We start from the raw sequence: 17,377 nt of genomic DNA, 5'->3' as shown, positions 1-17,377 counted from the left end.
GGGGCCCGGCCGCCTTCGCGGTGTTACGCTACGCGTAAAGCCTTTAATGGCTAAAAACGCCACGGGCTACAGTACACAGTAAAGGTGACGGAAAAGCGGATTAATCGTTTTCTATCTCCGTATCGGCCTTCTGTAAACGCTATCGGGCTATTACTTCTCAGTCCACGCGGAGCACGGCAAAATCTAATATGAGCACGTTAAAACCGCAGAAAAGGGGGACTGGGGCGGCTCGGAGAAAATTCAGTCAGGTCTCTTCGAGAAAGACGGGGGGGCTGTTGCGCAAGGCCTAATGCGTGCCTTCATTCGAGAAACCCAAAAGTGAATATAAGAAGTAGATCCCCTCCCCCGTTAACTTCCTTTACACATTACTCAATGAGGCTTGCATTCTTAACAAGAGGACTGAGTAATGGTGTTGAGATGCCGAATGCCAGCATCACGTAAAACCTTGCAGTTCCGAAAAGACGGCTTTTCAGGAAACAGGAAAGGCCTTATTATCACATTACATTACGCGGGTTTAGTAACATGGTGTTTTGATTAAACTTCATTACCCACAGAGCCATGAAATAGTTACAGTGCTGCGCTGGCGATGTGAGCTTTCCCGTTGTGTGCTACGCAGCTAAGAATGGGCCAAGAACGGAGATGGTTAAATGCTGTGTTGTAAATGCAGAAAAGTGCTAAATTGAAGCAGAGAGGCGGCAGGAGTGGTTCCAGAGGCAGACCACCCAAACACCAAAAAGCTGACGTTGTTCGGTTCCTCCGGATCATGAGAGCCGGGCAAAGCCAGGTCCCTCGGTGCAAACGGGCTGTCACGCATGCAGGGCGGGGGGGCGGGCGTTCGGGAGTGGCTCAGACACAGGAGGGCGTGCTTACAGAGCGAGCCTGGTGTCTGTCGCTGCGCCCATTGGGATCACCCTCCGCACCCTTTCACAGGTACAGTACTTGGATCCGGGTGTTACTGAGATGGCTCGGAGCACACACAGCCCGCCCTCCTGCCTTTGTAAGCTTGTTATGAGCTTCCAGGGGCCCAATAAAACACATGTACCCGTTGGGAGAGGAATAAAAAGATCAGCACAGCGAAAAACCCACAGGTATTTGTTACGTTATATTTTAAACTATAAATATGACTTCAGATGAACTGTGATGGTTACTGTGTATTTTTATTTGAAATATTATGCCAACATCATTCTCTGTACTTCAGAATGCCAGGAAAAAGACTATTTGCACCGAGACTATCGGTTTTCAGATTGTGAGTAATGATATAATGTCGTACTCTTCATCATAAAAAAGAAGAAAGCCAAGCCATTTTTACCTTAAAATGAGTGAATTAACTTACTGTGTTCCAGCTAAGAAAGAGTAAGTGCTGTATCTTTAGAAGCCCTGTGTGGCAGACAATGAAACAGGCTAATGGACTGCACTGTACTGAATCCGATTAAGAGTCAGGTCTTGAATACATCAGGATTCTGGCAACACGTTTGTTCCCACGAGATGCGAAACACCACACTCACAGATCTGTCTGTGGCATTCGTCCCATGTACAAAAGCATCCAGCACAGTTAAAAACTCAACTTTCAACAAATCCCACCTGGTCAAGTGTTATTAACCTACTGGCTGGTGGCCACCAAACTCCAGGCTTGAATCCGACCTTGTGGGGGCCGGGAGAGACGGCCGTAGAGAAAGGAATACTGATGGATCACTGCTGCATCTTGCCAGGCCCTGCTATTTCACGGCCGAGGAATGCGGACAGACACCACGGTCTTGCCGTGAGCTACAGCCCTCAAACAGACGCCCCCCAATAGGAAGCCAGGCGGGAGCCCCGTTGGGCGGCCAGTTCCACTTTCCCCCTCGTAAGTTTCCCCACACGGCTGCCAACTGTAAGAAGAAGCCTACAAATCCGCAAATAACGGGGGATGTTCAGAGCGACTGGCATCCACGTTCGCTTAACACTGTCCCTCTTAGAAGGAGCTGCTGTGAGGACAGCTTCAGAAAGTCAGCGTGACCCTGTGTAGGTGGGGGGGGGGGGGGGGGTGAGGTCACAATGCCATTTCTAATTCATCTTCTGTCTGTACGGGAGTCTAACAGCAGTTTCTGTAAATATTCCGTCCAGTAAGTGGCTTTCATCCCTGAAGGGAACAGGAGTAATTGAAATGCGGTACTGCAGAAGAGGCGGTCAGAGACTACAATAGGTCACGAAACCCTTCCAATTTAAGCCAGACGACATGGCCGAAATGTCCCAGGATGACATGGTAAACACTTGCAGAAGAGACCCATAAAGATCCAGGCTGAAACTAGCGCCCTGCGGCCAGCTGCTATCATAAAGTCTTGCTGACTCATTGCGTGCAACAACATGATCTATGTTTGGGCTTATTTTCAAAATAATAAATAATAAATGCCTAATAAATGACACAGGGGTATGATGACATCCAAACAAATTATTTGGTTATGAGAAAGGAAACCAGAGTGTAGGGGATGTTCTGATGGTGCTTCAAGAAAGAGATGGGCTTCCTGGAATGGGAGGGTTGGTGTTCTTTATGGTGCTCTGGTTGATTTGAGAGGCAAGATGAGGGAGGCACTAGCAGGTATTTATTCATGTATTTATTTGAATCCCCATTCATGGTTAGACTTGCAGCAGCTACTCTTCCTGGGGTTCAAGACATGGCAGCTTTGGTCCCTTACCAGAGCTAACCCAAAATGAAGATGGTCAGAGAAAGAACTTCCGCTCAAGTTGAAACCACGTCTCTCCAAAAACAGGTGAGTGTCAAGAAGGCCTCAAATGCCTACACAACCAAGCAATGGACAACATATCCCTAGACTTGAAAACTAGCCTACATTTAGACAGTACTTCTGTTGTTGTGACCTGAAGCTTTGCCAAAGCTTAGTTTTTCAAACAATGCTCAATTGATGGCAAACTTATTATTAAAATTTTTGAAGGTGAACCTGAACAGACTGACTCAAAACTGGACCATAAAAGCTGAAGGTCACCTGTTCATCCCATCCTGTAACATTGGTCAAATAACTCACATACATGACATGAAAAGGAAATGAAACACTTTCATTGAAACAGTTATTTCCAAAAACAAGGAAATGAACTTTTAAAAAAAAAAAAAAAAAAAAAAAAAAAAGATGTCTTCAAGATGGGTATAATCGTGGATTAACTGTCGACTGCAAAACTGACCCATCTGATGTTGAGAATCCCCAAGCTGTCTGGCTTATAAGAACCCTACTGAGTAAAGGCTCGCAAGCAAATCTTCTTTTTCCTGTCAGACCGTTTCACAGAAATGCAAAACCTCCACAAAGCAGATAGATTGGCTGAATTAGTATCACGCCTACCTTAGGAATGAAAAGGATTTTTCACTCACAGTGTATAAAATATCAGAGAATGGCAACACAGTTTTACCCCAAACATTTAATTCTTTTGATTTAATTATTTCGGTTCATTTCACAGCGAGATACAAGGAGTACATAAAAGGGTGTTTGCAGAGGCCGGATAACCCCATAAATTTAATTCAATTACTCTCTGAAATGAATTTCCGTTACTCTCTGAAAACATTGAACCCAGCTAACAGTTACTCCGAGTTCTCAACTGCAAATAATTGCACACCATAAATTCTGCCCCGTAATTTATAAAACAAAAGGGTTACAGCTTCCAGTGCGTAGATCCCAGGTCAAGACAGGTGGCTGAACCGCTTGTAAACAAGTTGTTTCATAAAAACGCCAAAGGCTTTTTTCCAATGCCGAAGCAATAAAGCGGAATCGGGTGATTAAGTAAAAGCAAACGGAGAAAGTCTGAGAATCAGGTGTAAGATCTGAGAATCAGGAGGAAACGCTCTCCATCCTGCTCTCTTGCTCCACCATCTGCTTTGAGTAGCAAAAAAAGAAAGCAGGTACGGCAATCACAACTTGATAAAGATCTGGTAAACTGCAAGTACTTAACTTCCCGGATTCATTTTATGCGTTTCCTATAGTAATGGAGGCCTTGGGCCTGCTAGTAGCCTCCTCGTTTCTGTGGAGACGGGGCTGGAATTGTATGCTTTGAAAGCATATTGGAACCGGTGTCCTCATGCCAGTTCTGATCTGCAGCAGGGCTGGGCAGGAAATGTTGTGTCCCCCGCCCGGAGCATTTGAGAAACAGTTCCGTGCACCCGCGTGTAAACATTTGGGGACGCCGAACAACGAAACCCTGTTTTTTGCGGACATACGGTACTGCTCTTCTGAGAAGAGTCGACCGCGTATTTATTCTCGGGAATGAAGAAAACCCCACTGTAAACAGTTACTGGATAACAGCGTTCTGTCATTAGACAGCAGAAAGGGTTCTGGGAGGTAAGGCTAGTTCCGATAACGGCACCTCAATTGTGGGTGAAAAGTAAATTGTGTGGGTGTTCAGTTATGGGCAAAGGACACCCGATCCTAGCAACAGGCTCCCATTTTCGGCCGGCATTGAAGGATCTAATCGTGACCCGACGTGCGTGTCACCGGAACCCGTGTCATCAGAGGCAGTAAAGACGGGCAAAAATAGCACTAAACAGTGGAAACATGAAGGCACGGCTGCGTTCGCGCATTTCCATTTGCCATTTTGCACAATCGGTGACGTAACCATGGAGGATTAACCACGGACGCTTTGGAGAATTACCGGCAGACAATGAAGCAGAGAGGGTGACTAACTAACACCACTGAGAGACTCACAGAAAGGGGTGGGTCACCTGGGGTGGAAAAAATGATGCAGCGGCAGTAGTTTCATTGAAGCAATACCCCCAAGTACAAGGCCCAGAATAGAAAGGTCAGGGGCATTAGGAAGCCGATGAAAAACAAGTACCGCAAACAAAACCCTTCAGAAAAGAAGGACCCTGTATCAATATACCTGGGGCCATTAGAGTAATTAAGAGAGGCCAGCGGGGCGTCCCTCGCGGCTGCGTAGCTTCAGTTACTGGGATACCCGTGACTGGGCCGCTCCAGGCTCACGTCTCCTGCTTCGGCTGACGTTCGTAAACCTCGGAGCGCACGCGCGCGCGATTCGCGTAGCGCCCGTTGCTAGCTCGTAATTGTCAGCATTCCCCGGGTCGAAATCCAGTCTTGGGAAAAATATTTTGCTCCCTCGTCAAGCCGCTCTGGCGACCAGCGGAGCGGGAAACCCAACCCTGCTCGGTCGAAGGCCCGGCGGGGGCACCGTCTGGAGTCGGGGGGGGGGGGGGGGGGGGGGGTCGGTCACACGGAGGACGGGCGCATCCACTGAACCCTTTCCTACCACCGCGAACCAAGACCCCATTAACCACCCCACCCCCCCACCTCAAAAGAGTGGAGTAATCGCACAAGCCTCAACTCAACACCACTTCCTTTTTGGGAGATGTGGCTTTTGACTGTCCTCACGATATTAGTCACGTAATGACTGACTGCACAGCCCTTCTGCCATTCACAAAGCTCAAGGAGAGCCGAGCCTCAAAAGGCATATCATGGTTTGGCTGCAGTTTGGGAGGATTTCAGTACTGGGCTCTTCTCCCCAGAGAATTGCAGATTCAGATTTTGAATCTTCAGAACTTTGGTCTCAATCCGAACACCCACTAACATTTCACCCAACAACATTTTCCATATACCTGTGCAATATGTTACACATTATGGGACAAAAATGTAGCTTCTCTGTACAGTCAGTGCAGTTTCTGGAAAACATCTGTTTTCAAAGATAGCCCAGAGTACATATTCAGCTATTTGTGTGCAAATTTAAATGAATAATATTTTTTTTATCAGGATAGGAAAATTATTGTTATTATTATTATAAGTACTGTATAATAAGCATAAAACACTCATTAAGCATATCAAATAATAACTGTCCTTTCTTGCCCTGGCAAACCAGTATGCTTCTAATGTAAAGCACTACTTACGATCAGGAATTTTACCAATCACTCCTCATTTCGGTATTTCATAAAAACTTCCTCAGAGCTTTGTTTATTTTGTTTAACTGGCTTGTTAAATGTCACGTGATTTGCGATAAGGATCTGGCAGCGCCGCAACGCTACGCAACGGTGAGGCGGGGAATATTTCATCTTCTGAGAAACGGAGCACCGGAGCGATGAAATCACCCTGCTTCAAAACATCCTTCATCCGTGTACCTACCGTCGGAGCGCGAACAGCCGCACAGCCTGGTCTTTATTAGCCCCGGCTAAGAAACAAGGCTGCTGATTTCACGTTGCGGGGCAGAGTTTCCTTCGAAGCGCGTGTTTGCCGGTTTAAAGTTTCACGGTGCGTGCGCTCCGCTGTTCCGCGCTGCCGCGGTGCTGCAGGCTGTCTTACGGCCGGCGGGCCGCTGGGAGGCAGGTGCCGCTGGCTGCCGCCAGTAGCCCGAGCAGAGGGGGGGGGGGACTGGCAGGTGGAGGGCAGGCCGCTGAGGCCGGGGCAGCGGGTGACCGCCCCATCTGTGGAAGCTGGTGCACATCTGGGGCACACATGCTGTGGCGCCAGCCGCCCCCCTTCGCACAAGCAGCCTCACATTTAACTCCAAATAGCCGGAGAGGCATCTCTGCCAGCCGCGGAGAGGGCGGACGCACCCTCTGGAACGCGCCATCTGGTTCGATGGACGGTCGGGGGGGCGACTGCTGGACGGTTTGTTTGAGCGACAAAATTTCCCTCTGAACTTGAAGTACGGGGGTCAGCTCCACGGCACGTAGGCACGTGTCTCTGTGTGTGTGTGTGTGTGTGTGTGTTTGGGTTTTCTCTTTGACCCACAGAAGAATAACAGTTTTGGAAGGGTTTGGCAGGAACGCTTGTTGGGAAGGTGCTGCATTAGTATGACAGAGTGGATTTCACTGCAGATAGTCTTCATTCCTGGGCTACGATTCAAAATAGCGTTCTGTGGCAAGCTCTCCACCCGGGTCCACCACACGCACACACACACACCCGCACGCACGCACACACACATGCACACCCACACACACGTGCACACACACACGCATGCACACACACGCATACAGCCACCCATGCAGGCACACACCCACCCACCCATGCATGCACGTACAAACACACACACACACACGCACACACGTACAAACACACACAGACACACACACACGCCAGTTACCCAGTTTCAGAGAACCGGAGGGAGCGTCAGGGATTCTGGGTTCTACGAAAACTACACATTTGCCTGTCACGGCAGGCCTGTAGAGATCAAAGTGTGGTGGTAGAGGGTTCACACACACACACATCAGTCTGGTTACTGTCCCGGGCCCTTGATTCACATTAATTACTTTACTTTAACTTTAATTAATTGCCACAACACATTATGGTAAAAAAAAAGCCATAAACGATAGCATGACCAGCACTGGCTCCGAGAAAGAAACATATTTACACCCATGTACCTTCACAGGAAAGACTGTGCCCCTCCAGATATTCAACAACACAGTGCTGAGATTTTTTTCCCCCCATTGAAATCAATATTGCTCAAGGACATTAATTCTGAACATGCCACACCTTGCTCCGTTACCATCTCAATACCTACGTAGACAGAGACATATTCTCTAATTACATATGCTGTGACATGAATGGTTCCAGGTCTTGAAACGGATACAGAGAGACTTAAAGAGCATTTCCTAGCTTTTGAAACTAAGAGCAGGACAAGGCCAAGGGATTTTGCAAAATAAGGGTGGAGCTAATCTTGCACGTGGCAATAATGCAACCCCACTGTGAACTAAGCCAGTCACAAAAGTCGAGACAACTTTTGGGGTCACACTTGACGTATATAAATATACATTAACAGCTTTGACAGCCATGCAATTTATTTCAATACACAAAGAAAGCAGCATACTTTCCCATGCAAGAATGACGAGTAGAAACTACTTTATGCAGTTATGTTTTTGTGACTTTTATGTTATGTTAAGCCAATATACATTTCCATGAGTATCTTCTCCTTCAGGAGTCATCTTTCCTTGCAAATTTAAAATATGCATTTCCTTTATAATTGACTGCCTCAATCTTTCCTCTTTTTAATCTTTGCACCCACCTGTCATTTTGTAAAGTGATCCAGAAAAGGAGATCATCCTATACCTCCTGTTATGGGGATACATATAATCTCTTCAAAAACCAGATGGGACAAAATCCATCCTTGTTTTGAAACAAAAAGCGGCCAAAGCAACAAACTTATCGAGGGAGGCCATTTATCTGCATGACAGCCTGACCCCTCCAGGTGAACACACCTGCCCAGCGACCAAATGAGAATCGCTGAACCTGCAAAGCAACTTTCAGAGCAACTCCGTCTCCTACAGCAGTCGGGATAAAATGCCATGTCTGTCAGCTGATGTTCTTTTCGATTACCCTGGGATAATTTTCCCTTTATTCCTGAGTGTGATTTATGAAATGTTTGCCTAGATAACTTTAGAGAAGCAATTAACTATCTACAAACATCTTAGCTTGCTATTGAAAAATACTACAGGACTGAAATGTGTTCTGATATGGAGTAAACTCGCAGGGAAATTACTGTCATATACAAGGATCCTCTGTGCCCAGAGGAGTATAAATGAAATGGGAGATTGTGGGAGAAGTTCAGTCAGGTTTGTTGCAGAAATGTGCAAGAAAGAGTCCCTGTGGCTTTTTGGTGGAGTATTGTCGAGCTGATATCCTGCTCGCTACCCTTCCAGAAGGTTCCAGCAGTGAACAGAGCGAGGAAAGGGGGGATGACACAAGCACATGGAAAGCATGCTTACAGGGCCCCTCTCAGGTAAACAAACAGTGGAAAGTACACCAGATTCTGGCAACATCACCAGCCGCTCATGTTAAAAATGGCATGTTTGTCCTCTTTCGCTCGCTAGCGTATTTCACAAACCCACGGCGAGGAACAAAGACTGTAATCAGAAACGCGCCCTGGAAAAAAAAAAAAAAGGCACCTTCGGCACTAAACCCCTAAGCACAGAAGCAGTGGGTCAAAGGCGTTCGCAGCTTTTCTGGGAGATGGCACAGCTGTCTTAAGAAATCACGCACGGCAGGTGACCTCACGATCCCAGCGTAGCCGTGTGAGGTTGAAATAATAAGGGATTAAAACAGATGGGAGCAGGAAGCAAAGGATTAAAACATCTTTAAAGCATCCACTTCATTTCTCCTGACAGGACGGACTGGGTGGATTATGGGGGGAAAAGGTAAAGGAATTCTGTGAGAGTTCCTTCGAGAGAAATCTCTCCGGGTTGCTTCCCTTCTTTCGGGCCCTTTTAATGCTCCTGCTGCTTTTCTTCGCTGTCCCGATCAGTCACCCCTTATTTTGTCTGAACTCCACATTTGCTAAGACAACAAAGAAACAGGACACATATGCACACGCAGACACAGTGCAGCGCAGGGCTCGAGAGAAATGCTTGGAAGAACCTTCAATGAGCCCTGACCGCAGCGTGTTGTACGGTTTTGGGTGTTTAGGAGTCCGGTCAGGCGCGTCCGGCACAGTTCTGAACAGAACGGATAGACAGGAAGCCGGGTCAGCCTGACCTTACGGCCACTTACAATAACGTGACGTGAACTACTTTGATGAGTTATACCACTACATTAGTGTCAATGCTTTTTGGCTGTGCCAAGAAAAAGTGGTGCTAAAAATTATGTCCTCCATTTACAAACTCACCAAGTATGCTGATCTTCCAAAGTAAGGCAGTCCCATTGCCTAACCAGTAGATAGAGAAATGGCTTGGAAAATAGCCAGAGACAAGTAACAGTTCCTACTGAGTTCTTGGCTAACTCCAGAGCCATTTCACAGCGCTGGTAGATCAAACTTTCTTTAAGGCCTCTCTGGCCAGACTTACATAAGGAAAAGAGGACTTATTTAAAATGACACGAGTCATTTCTCTTCAATTGGAAAAACACCCTTGCAAGTTTCCATTCACTTAATTCGAAATGGGCATAATTGTGCTGCACAAAAATTCAATATTGGGTTTACAGATTTTTTGCATGGATATATGTATATATATATATATATATATATATATATGAAAGGGACACGTTTCACTGACTCATGTCAAAAAAAAAGAAAAAAAAAACCCCAAAATACAACACAATGTAAACACCCTTGATTGGGTCACACTGGATACATTGACATTTCAGGCCGCTCTTGTCTGGTTCCCAACTGTGTTTCCCACCATACACAATATACAAAGATATATTTACCTAAACAAGGATGTACATTGATTTAGCCTGAGCCCAAACCACTTATGGGAACTCCAATTTAGACTACAAAGAAGTATTTTGTGGGAAAATATGCAGTGTGTACATAATGTAGCATGTTTCTGCACTGGGATGTTGTGTGCTTTCCATTTTTAATTTCAGATATGAAAAATAAAGATCAGAAAATAAGATCAGTCATTACAGCTGTTAATAATGACAAAGATTATAATTAGAGAAGCTTCAATTAGTTTTAAATTTAAAAAAAAATCCTTTCCTAATTATATCGAAGAAAAACTAGAGGCAACTTCTACATCATAAGTATCCTCTTTCTTTTTTTGAAGGAATGTATATAAACCTGCTTTGAAATTGAATCTGATTGGTTTAACAAAACAGGATATTCAACAGAGGCACCAAAATAGGGCTGAACATATGATGACAAGACAACTGTGGGCCTCCATTTGGCGAGAAAAGTGAAACCAGTCTTTTCTGACTTAATGTGATTTTCTTAGCAGCCATGGTGAAACAGTGATACCTAGAGGCAGTAAACTCAACCAGTGGCACCTGGTGCACACAAAATGATGAATGCTGCATTATGGTGTATTCACCTCACATACACACACACACACACACACACACACACACACACACACATGCACACAGGCGGCGCACACTCACATGAACACAAGCACACATGCACACACACACACACACACCACCCCCCTCTCTTCAGGGAAGACATACCTGCACAAAGGCTGGCGATACCCTGAAAGGCCAAACATTCTTTCCACCAACAGAATGAATGTATAAACACGACACAAAAGCACCCTTCTGAAACCAGGACTTCAAAGATCCCACATGCAACTCAATGTTATTTTAGACTCATGGTCGCAAAAAGACAGAAAGGGAAAGGTATTTCTGGATTAAACATCACTCAAAAGAACACTTTGCTGAAGGTAACTGTCTACATGGTAACACGCCTCTTAAGTACAATCGACTGGCTTGTTTTAGATCTTTAAAAGTCTCAAAAAAGAACATTACATTGTAATATTCACGCCATTGTAGCTTTATAATACAACACGCTTGCATTTTTTCTTTTGACTTCAAAAACAAAATGCATGTGCAGTAAGCAATGGCTTCTACTTACATAGCTGACAAACAACTACATACAACTGATCATTAGATATCTCTCCCTTTGACCCGATGCTCTCAGGATTGTAATAGATGAGACAGAGTTTGGTCATAGTGATAAAAAGCCATGACGCCCAGGCAGCCATGGACTGCGCGTACGCATTTACACTGGGGTCAGCATGGCCGTATAACCCCAGGGTGTTTCGCCTACAGCTCTGGAAACACAGAGAACCGTACTTTGAAACAAAAACCCCAAGGGGGGCGAAGTAAAATTATGTGCGCCCACTCGACCAAGCTGTCCCCGGCCCCAGTTTATTTATCACGCTCATTTCGCTGGCCTCTCCCCACCTGCGAAATACTCTTTATCGCCAAGGTTAGCAGAATTCTTTGGGCCCGGTGATTTACTCATTTGCCATCGGGAAAGCATTTGGCGAAAGTCTTCCTGTCGGAGATCAAAGGCAATTCGTCGGGGAGCACGGGGCAGATCAATTATCGGGACCGTCTCCGCTGTCCCGCTTGTTCGAATCCGCCGTTTGGACAAATCACGGCTCTTCAAAGGCGGGGAGCACTTAAATGGCCGAGCGTTCTCTCTCTCCGTACCGCAGCTGATAAATAAATGTCTGCCGGCGAGCTCCTATCGGCTACAGGTCCCGGAAAAGCCACAGCTGCGCTAAACGACAGAGGTTCCCCGCAGTTCAGCGCAGCCACTGCTTAGAACGACCGTGGCAGCCGCCCTAGCCGTGGTTCTCACACAGTTAACGGCAGCCATGTTACACCGACTTACAGCCAGAAGACTTCAGGTCAGCCAAATAAAACCCCTCGTGGGCAACCAGGAACCCTTTTATTATTATTCTCTGATAACGGTGGAGAAAGAGCAGATTCATTAAATTGCCGCACTCGACTTCAGAGAGATAAGGAGAGCCCCTATTCAGTCAGGCATACCTGACAATTAAGGAACTAGTTCAGCGGCCGTCGCTCAGCTCGACAACGACGTTGCCCGAACGGCCAGACAAAAGGAACCGCTTCAACTTTCAGATTGCTTTCTTTATCGCAGAAATTCAGAATGCAGTTTTCTCTTTGTTGAAACCGGAAATTATTGTTTTACTTATTTAATGCCCACAAGTTTTTTTAGATGCAAGTATTATTAAAGAAAACAGTCACCACTGCTGCTCTTTAAATGATCTCTGCAAGTAGCCTCAAGAAAGTCTTGTTTGACTAGATCGCTCTCTTTAATTTCTATATCATCGGCATGCCGCCACTTGTCTCACAACTACAAGGACTATGAGTGCCTCCTTTAAAAATAAAGTACATTGAAAAACACAAAGGAAAACTGCTGTATCGGCGCAGCAAGTAAAATTGCAACTGTAATGAGTGTAATGTGAATTTTATGTAACTCTGGAGGAGAAGGAACAGTCAGTGTTAATCAGCGTAGAAAGAATCTGAACTGATGACATGATACATTTTAGATATTTTAGGGTCTCTGTACTTTTTAACAGTAGATGTCCACAGCTTTCCCCGTGTTTCCACATTCTGCATTCTCCTTTCTTTGGAGATCACTCCAGCCAGCTCACCACCGCCCCCTGTTGGTCAGTCACAGTTGGCTTACCTGATTGTCTTTGAAGATCATCTGTCGGAGCCACCTGAAGTCCTGGGGCTTGAAGGCGGAGAAGACGAAGAGGGAGTCCTTCTCGTAGCGCGAGGGGTTCTGGATGGCGCCCTCCGGGTAGGTGATCCGCATGGTGGTTTTGGAGCCCACGTCTTTATCGAAGCCGCTCACCGGGGCCTCGTTCAACCTGCGGGCAGGGTTCAGCCGCCATTAAATGGTAAATGGACTGCATTTATATAGCGCTTTTATCCAAAGCGCTTTACAATTGATGCCTCTCATTCGCCAGAGCAGTTAGGGGTTAGGGGTTAGGTGTCTTGCTCCAGGACACTTCGACACGCCCAGGGCGGGGTTTGAACCGGCAACCCTCCGACTGCCAGACAATCGGTCTTACCTCCTGAGCTATGTCGCCCCATTAGAGAACGATTCACAGCAGATGCGATGAAAAATATGCTTGTCGCCAGATGGTTGACCGTACCTCTGAACGCTAAAGGTGCATAGATGTCAATTTAAAAAACAGGGCCCCTTTGTCAATGCTGTGCTTCACCAAGACTTTCGTCAGCCATGGGCCAAGGCAGACCGAGCTGCCGGCCCCCGTCTATCAGACTGAGGCGGGAAGGCAGACCCCGGGCAGGTGGCGCCTTTGGCCTCGGTCACGGCCTGCACGGCAGGGGCTGGCAGCCAGGCTTTCATTCGCGGATGGGCAGCTCGCACCCGGCTCCCCGGGTCAGGGACGCGAGCCGTCAGACGGCAGCGGGGCGTCAGGGGTCGCTCGGACGGGCTGGGGCGTGGCGGTCGGGCGACGCTCCCGGTTTCGCGAGGAGAGGACGGGGCTGTTTCCCATCACGCGCCTCGGCCCGAAAAGGGAGCGCGGCGTTTCGCTGGACTTGGGCAGATGAGGGCTCGGCCCGCCTGGTCCCGCAGGCCCCACAGATGTGAGCGCTTCCTCCGCGTCCGACTCGGCTACCCAGCGGCGGTGGGAGGTTACGCTTACGCGGTTCAAATGGAAGTGACAGTTGACGCAAGGTTTCAAGCCTCTGGTCACCAATCCTCTTCCATAACCCATTAGGCGGCAGCGTGGGGGGGGGGGGGGCGTTGGGGGGTCACGGACGCTACTCCAATAGAGACACGCTCTAGGGTTTCTTAGAAACCACGCCTACAGCCTATGGCGAGTTGTACTGATCGCGTAACATATTTATGCAATTAGACAGTGGCTCTGGCTTTGGGGCTCCCCCTCCCTCTCACCCAAAAAACACAACGGGCCGGCACCCCTACCCATACGTACTTCTGAAGAGAACTCAATTGCTTCGTAATTACATATAGCCTAGTATAAAATAGTAGTAGCCAGTCAAAAACAGTAGGCCAAAACATACTGATCCCAATCATTCCAAATGAAACACTGTTCAGATATAAATCTGTTTCACTTTGATTGTACTCGTTATTTCAGTTCCAAGCGGGGAATAATTTTCTTGATTAGAACACAGCATCGGACCAAATACCAACACCAATAACTGAGCTGCCAGCACTGAAAAAATGAATTCTGATCAGTTGTTTATAAGTGTTTCATTTTTCTGCGCCACTTGTTAAATTGTAGATCATTACAAATGACCATGTCATTTGAAGGTCATTAGTGGAGCATTTTCAGGCTATTCCAACTATATTTTACACAAGTATATTAAATTTGGTACAGGACTGATTTAAATATCTGAAAAAAACAGCCAGACCCCAACCAGCAAAGCAATTATTGTACGATACCCACATCTAGTTTTATCTGAATGTGTCAAAACATCACAACATGCTCTGCTTGCAGTGTAACCAGTGGGAGAGATGGGAAATCTGACAGAGCAGGAGGGTGTGAATGCACAGTTGGAGCAGATCCATTTCATTTTATTGACTTGCATTCTTGTTCATTTGGGAGCTCCTCTGACCGCGTGGGGCTTTTTATTCAAATGGGTGAAAAGTAAACGAAACTGCCAATGTTTACACGATGCAAGATGTTCTACAAGGATTTTGTTTTGCTTTTCTAAGAATTTCACATTATCGTGCAATCTCTGGGAGAGAAAGATACGGTGAATATTTTGTTTCACTTGACTGTTCACACAAGCTAATCTAGCTTTACATAGACCTTTCTTATTAAAGATATGAGGTTGAGATAAGAGCAAATAAATGCCAAAGAATCACTAGGGCGAGAGAAGCACAAGAATTTAAGCAACATGCTGAAGGCGTATTTTTCCCAGATAAGAATACAGAGGTCCAGGGTCCTCAGCATTGAGATGTCCCTGAGGTATCTGTCCAGGGGATTTAGACCTGGGGGGAAGGGCGAGACTAGAGGATTCCAGGGGGCAGGGTTGCACTAAAGTAGCTGACCTGAGGTCTGAGGTGAGATGGGAACCTGGAACCAATCCACCACAGATCAACACATGCCCAGCAGTGGCACCTGTGCGTTTCAGCTCTCCAACCTTCAGCCATTTTGAACCAGGTAGGGCCATTAACTCACCGCAATACAGTCCATCCATCACCGCATTCACTAACAATCCGCTAATCTACAGAACACAGCCATTCCATCACATACTCATCGGCCCTTCACTGCCCTTCAGGAGATCTTACACTCTACTACACTCACCAACACAACGCTAACCCACAGCAATGCTTTCATTCTATCACCACACTACACTATACACCCAAACAAATGTCTCTGATTATGAGTAGGTGGGCTCTATCCAGTGAGTGAGTGAGTGAGATTGGGTACAGTGTATCATCAAAAAGCTAATGTCAAAACTAAGCTGTCAAACAATACCCTCCTCTATCTTCTGCTTATACAGCAAAGGTGTAGGAGACACTCTTCTCTAATGGTGTCACCAGTGATTATTTTGCTAATTCATGATCACGAGGCCTGGTTCAAAAGGCGACAAGAGTGAGCAATTCGCCTTACCTCACGATGATGTCATACTCATCGATGCGGGAGCCCAAAGACTTGTTAGAGAGGATCCCTCCGTTCCCCACGATGACGCATCGTCTACAGGGCAGACTGCGGACAGACAGAATTTGAGTGACTTCACCAAAGCAGGCTATGTCAGAGATATATATATACCTTCAGGACTTCAGCCATTTAAATGCATCATGCCAGTTTGACTGCAGTATGTCATCACTTAAAATGTATACCGCAAAGGGCTACTTTAATAAAAAATAAGGTTGACCATTTATTATACATTGTTCTCGCTGTTGTTGCTATTATTATTATTATTATTATTATTATCATCATTATCAGCACCAATAAATTCATTATTTCCTTCCTTAGTTTTCACTTCTCCAGGAAACTGTAAAATAAGTATATTTTACACAATTCTGAGGCTTTTACAGGAAGGAGAGTAAGGGATGCACAGATAAATGCGCTCCTGTAGAGGGGGTGAGCAAGGCCCGGTACATCAGCCTCCTACATCTCTCCCTGGCCGCTGCTCTGGACCGAGCCATTGGCAGAACATGTTTACCGGGGGGAGGGGCTACTTGTTTACAGAAGGCCGTTTAGTCGCATCGCAACTAAAATTTCCCACATTAATCTTCGGATAAATATGGAAAGCGGATGACAATGCGGAGCTGCGTTCCTCCGATTCGAGAACGACAGGGCAGACGCTCTCCGCGAGCTGGCGATGGGGGTGGGCTGAGTGTTTGCACAAAGATCATCACGGGGTCGAAGGTCAAACGACTGGCAGTGAGAAAGGAGCAGAGAAGACCGATCGGATTGAGTAATTATTCATCTAGAGAGAGTCTTCAGCCACTGGAAACCTCTTTCAGACGTATCTTTGCAGTGACTGGGGAAGCAGACGCATTAAAATGCACGTATGCCCAGAAAAAACACTTTATACTCCTCAAGTTTTGGACAAGAAAGTCTACAGGTTCCTACACTCATTCAAAAATGACTCTCCAAAAGAAGCCAAACTGGGACTTTTATTTCATTCACTGAACAATCCGTATTCCAAAACAAATTCCTTTCAGACCACAAGAACGAGTCCCCTTAGTAAGTCCTTAATACATCCTCTCCTTTCCTTAATAAGGAAGGAAAAGGATCCCCCACAGAAGGATTCTCCAGCCAGAGATCACGCTCGGGACGTGCCGCCAGCCCGAGGAGAAATTTAAAAACGAGGCCAGCGGCCAGGGTGGACCCCAGTGATGAATTTTCTATTGTCGTCTGGGGGAGGGGCGTATCTGTACGGCAAGCCTGTGGAATTTCCAGGTTAAGTAGCCTGTATTTTCATATGATAAACGCTTCTCCCTCCCCTTCGAGCGGCAAAGCTCGTACAGCTTGTGAAGCTGTGTGTGTGGCTGCGAAGCCGAGGGTCTCTGAAATCTGCCAGGTTCTTTTACACTGAGGTCCTGGGATGGATTTGAGGGGTTTCTCGCTCGCTCACCCAAATTTGAGCTAAAAGGTCCTACGATGTCCCTCATCCTTTGGTACTGTTCTATTCACTATATACTATGTATAATATGGACTTTTTTTTGCTGGGGTACAGAGCAGCCATTGTTGCTGTGGGGAGAG

At 46.5% G+C, this 17,377-nt stretch overlaps 1 protein-coding gene across 9 annotated transcripts in view; it reads right to left on the bottom strand.

Moving 5' to 3' along the window:
* The window catches only part of st3gal3a (ST3 beta-galactoside alpha-2,3-sialyltransferase 3a), an 85,476-nt gene that overhangs the window by 10,025 nt on the left and 58,074 nt on the right, over positions 1–17,377 (bottom strand). For all 9 annotated transcript variants that reach the window (XM_035413572.1, XM_035413578.1, XM_035413580.1 and 6 more), the window contains 2 exons: positions 15,776–15,871; positions 12,847–13,033 (listed from right to left, as the gene is read on the bottom strand). In XM_035413572.1, the coding sequence (XP_035269463.1) occupies positions 12,847–13,033; positions 15,776–15,871 (283 nt within the window). The remainder of the gene's footprint in view (positions 1–12,846; positions 13,034–15,775; positions 15,872–17,377) is intronic.

This window comes from Anguilla anguilla, chromosome 4 (genome assembly GCF_013347855.1).
Source record: "Anguilla anguilla isolate fAngAng1 chromosome 4, fAngAng1.pri, whole genome shotgun sequence".
NCBI lineage: Eukaryota > Metazoa > Chordata > Actinopteri > Anguilliformes > Anguillidae > Anguilla > Anguilla anguilla.
This window is presented reverse-complemented; position numbering and strand designations above follow the sequence as displayed.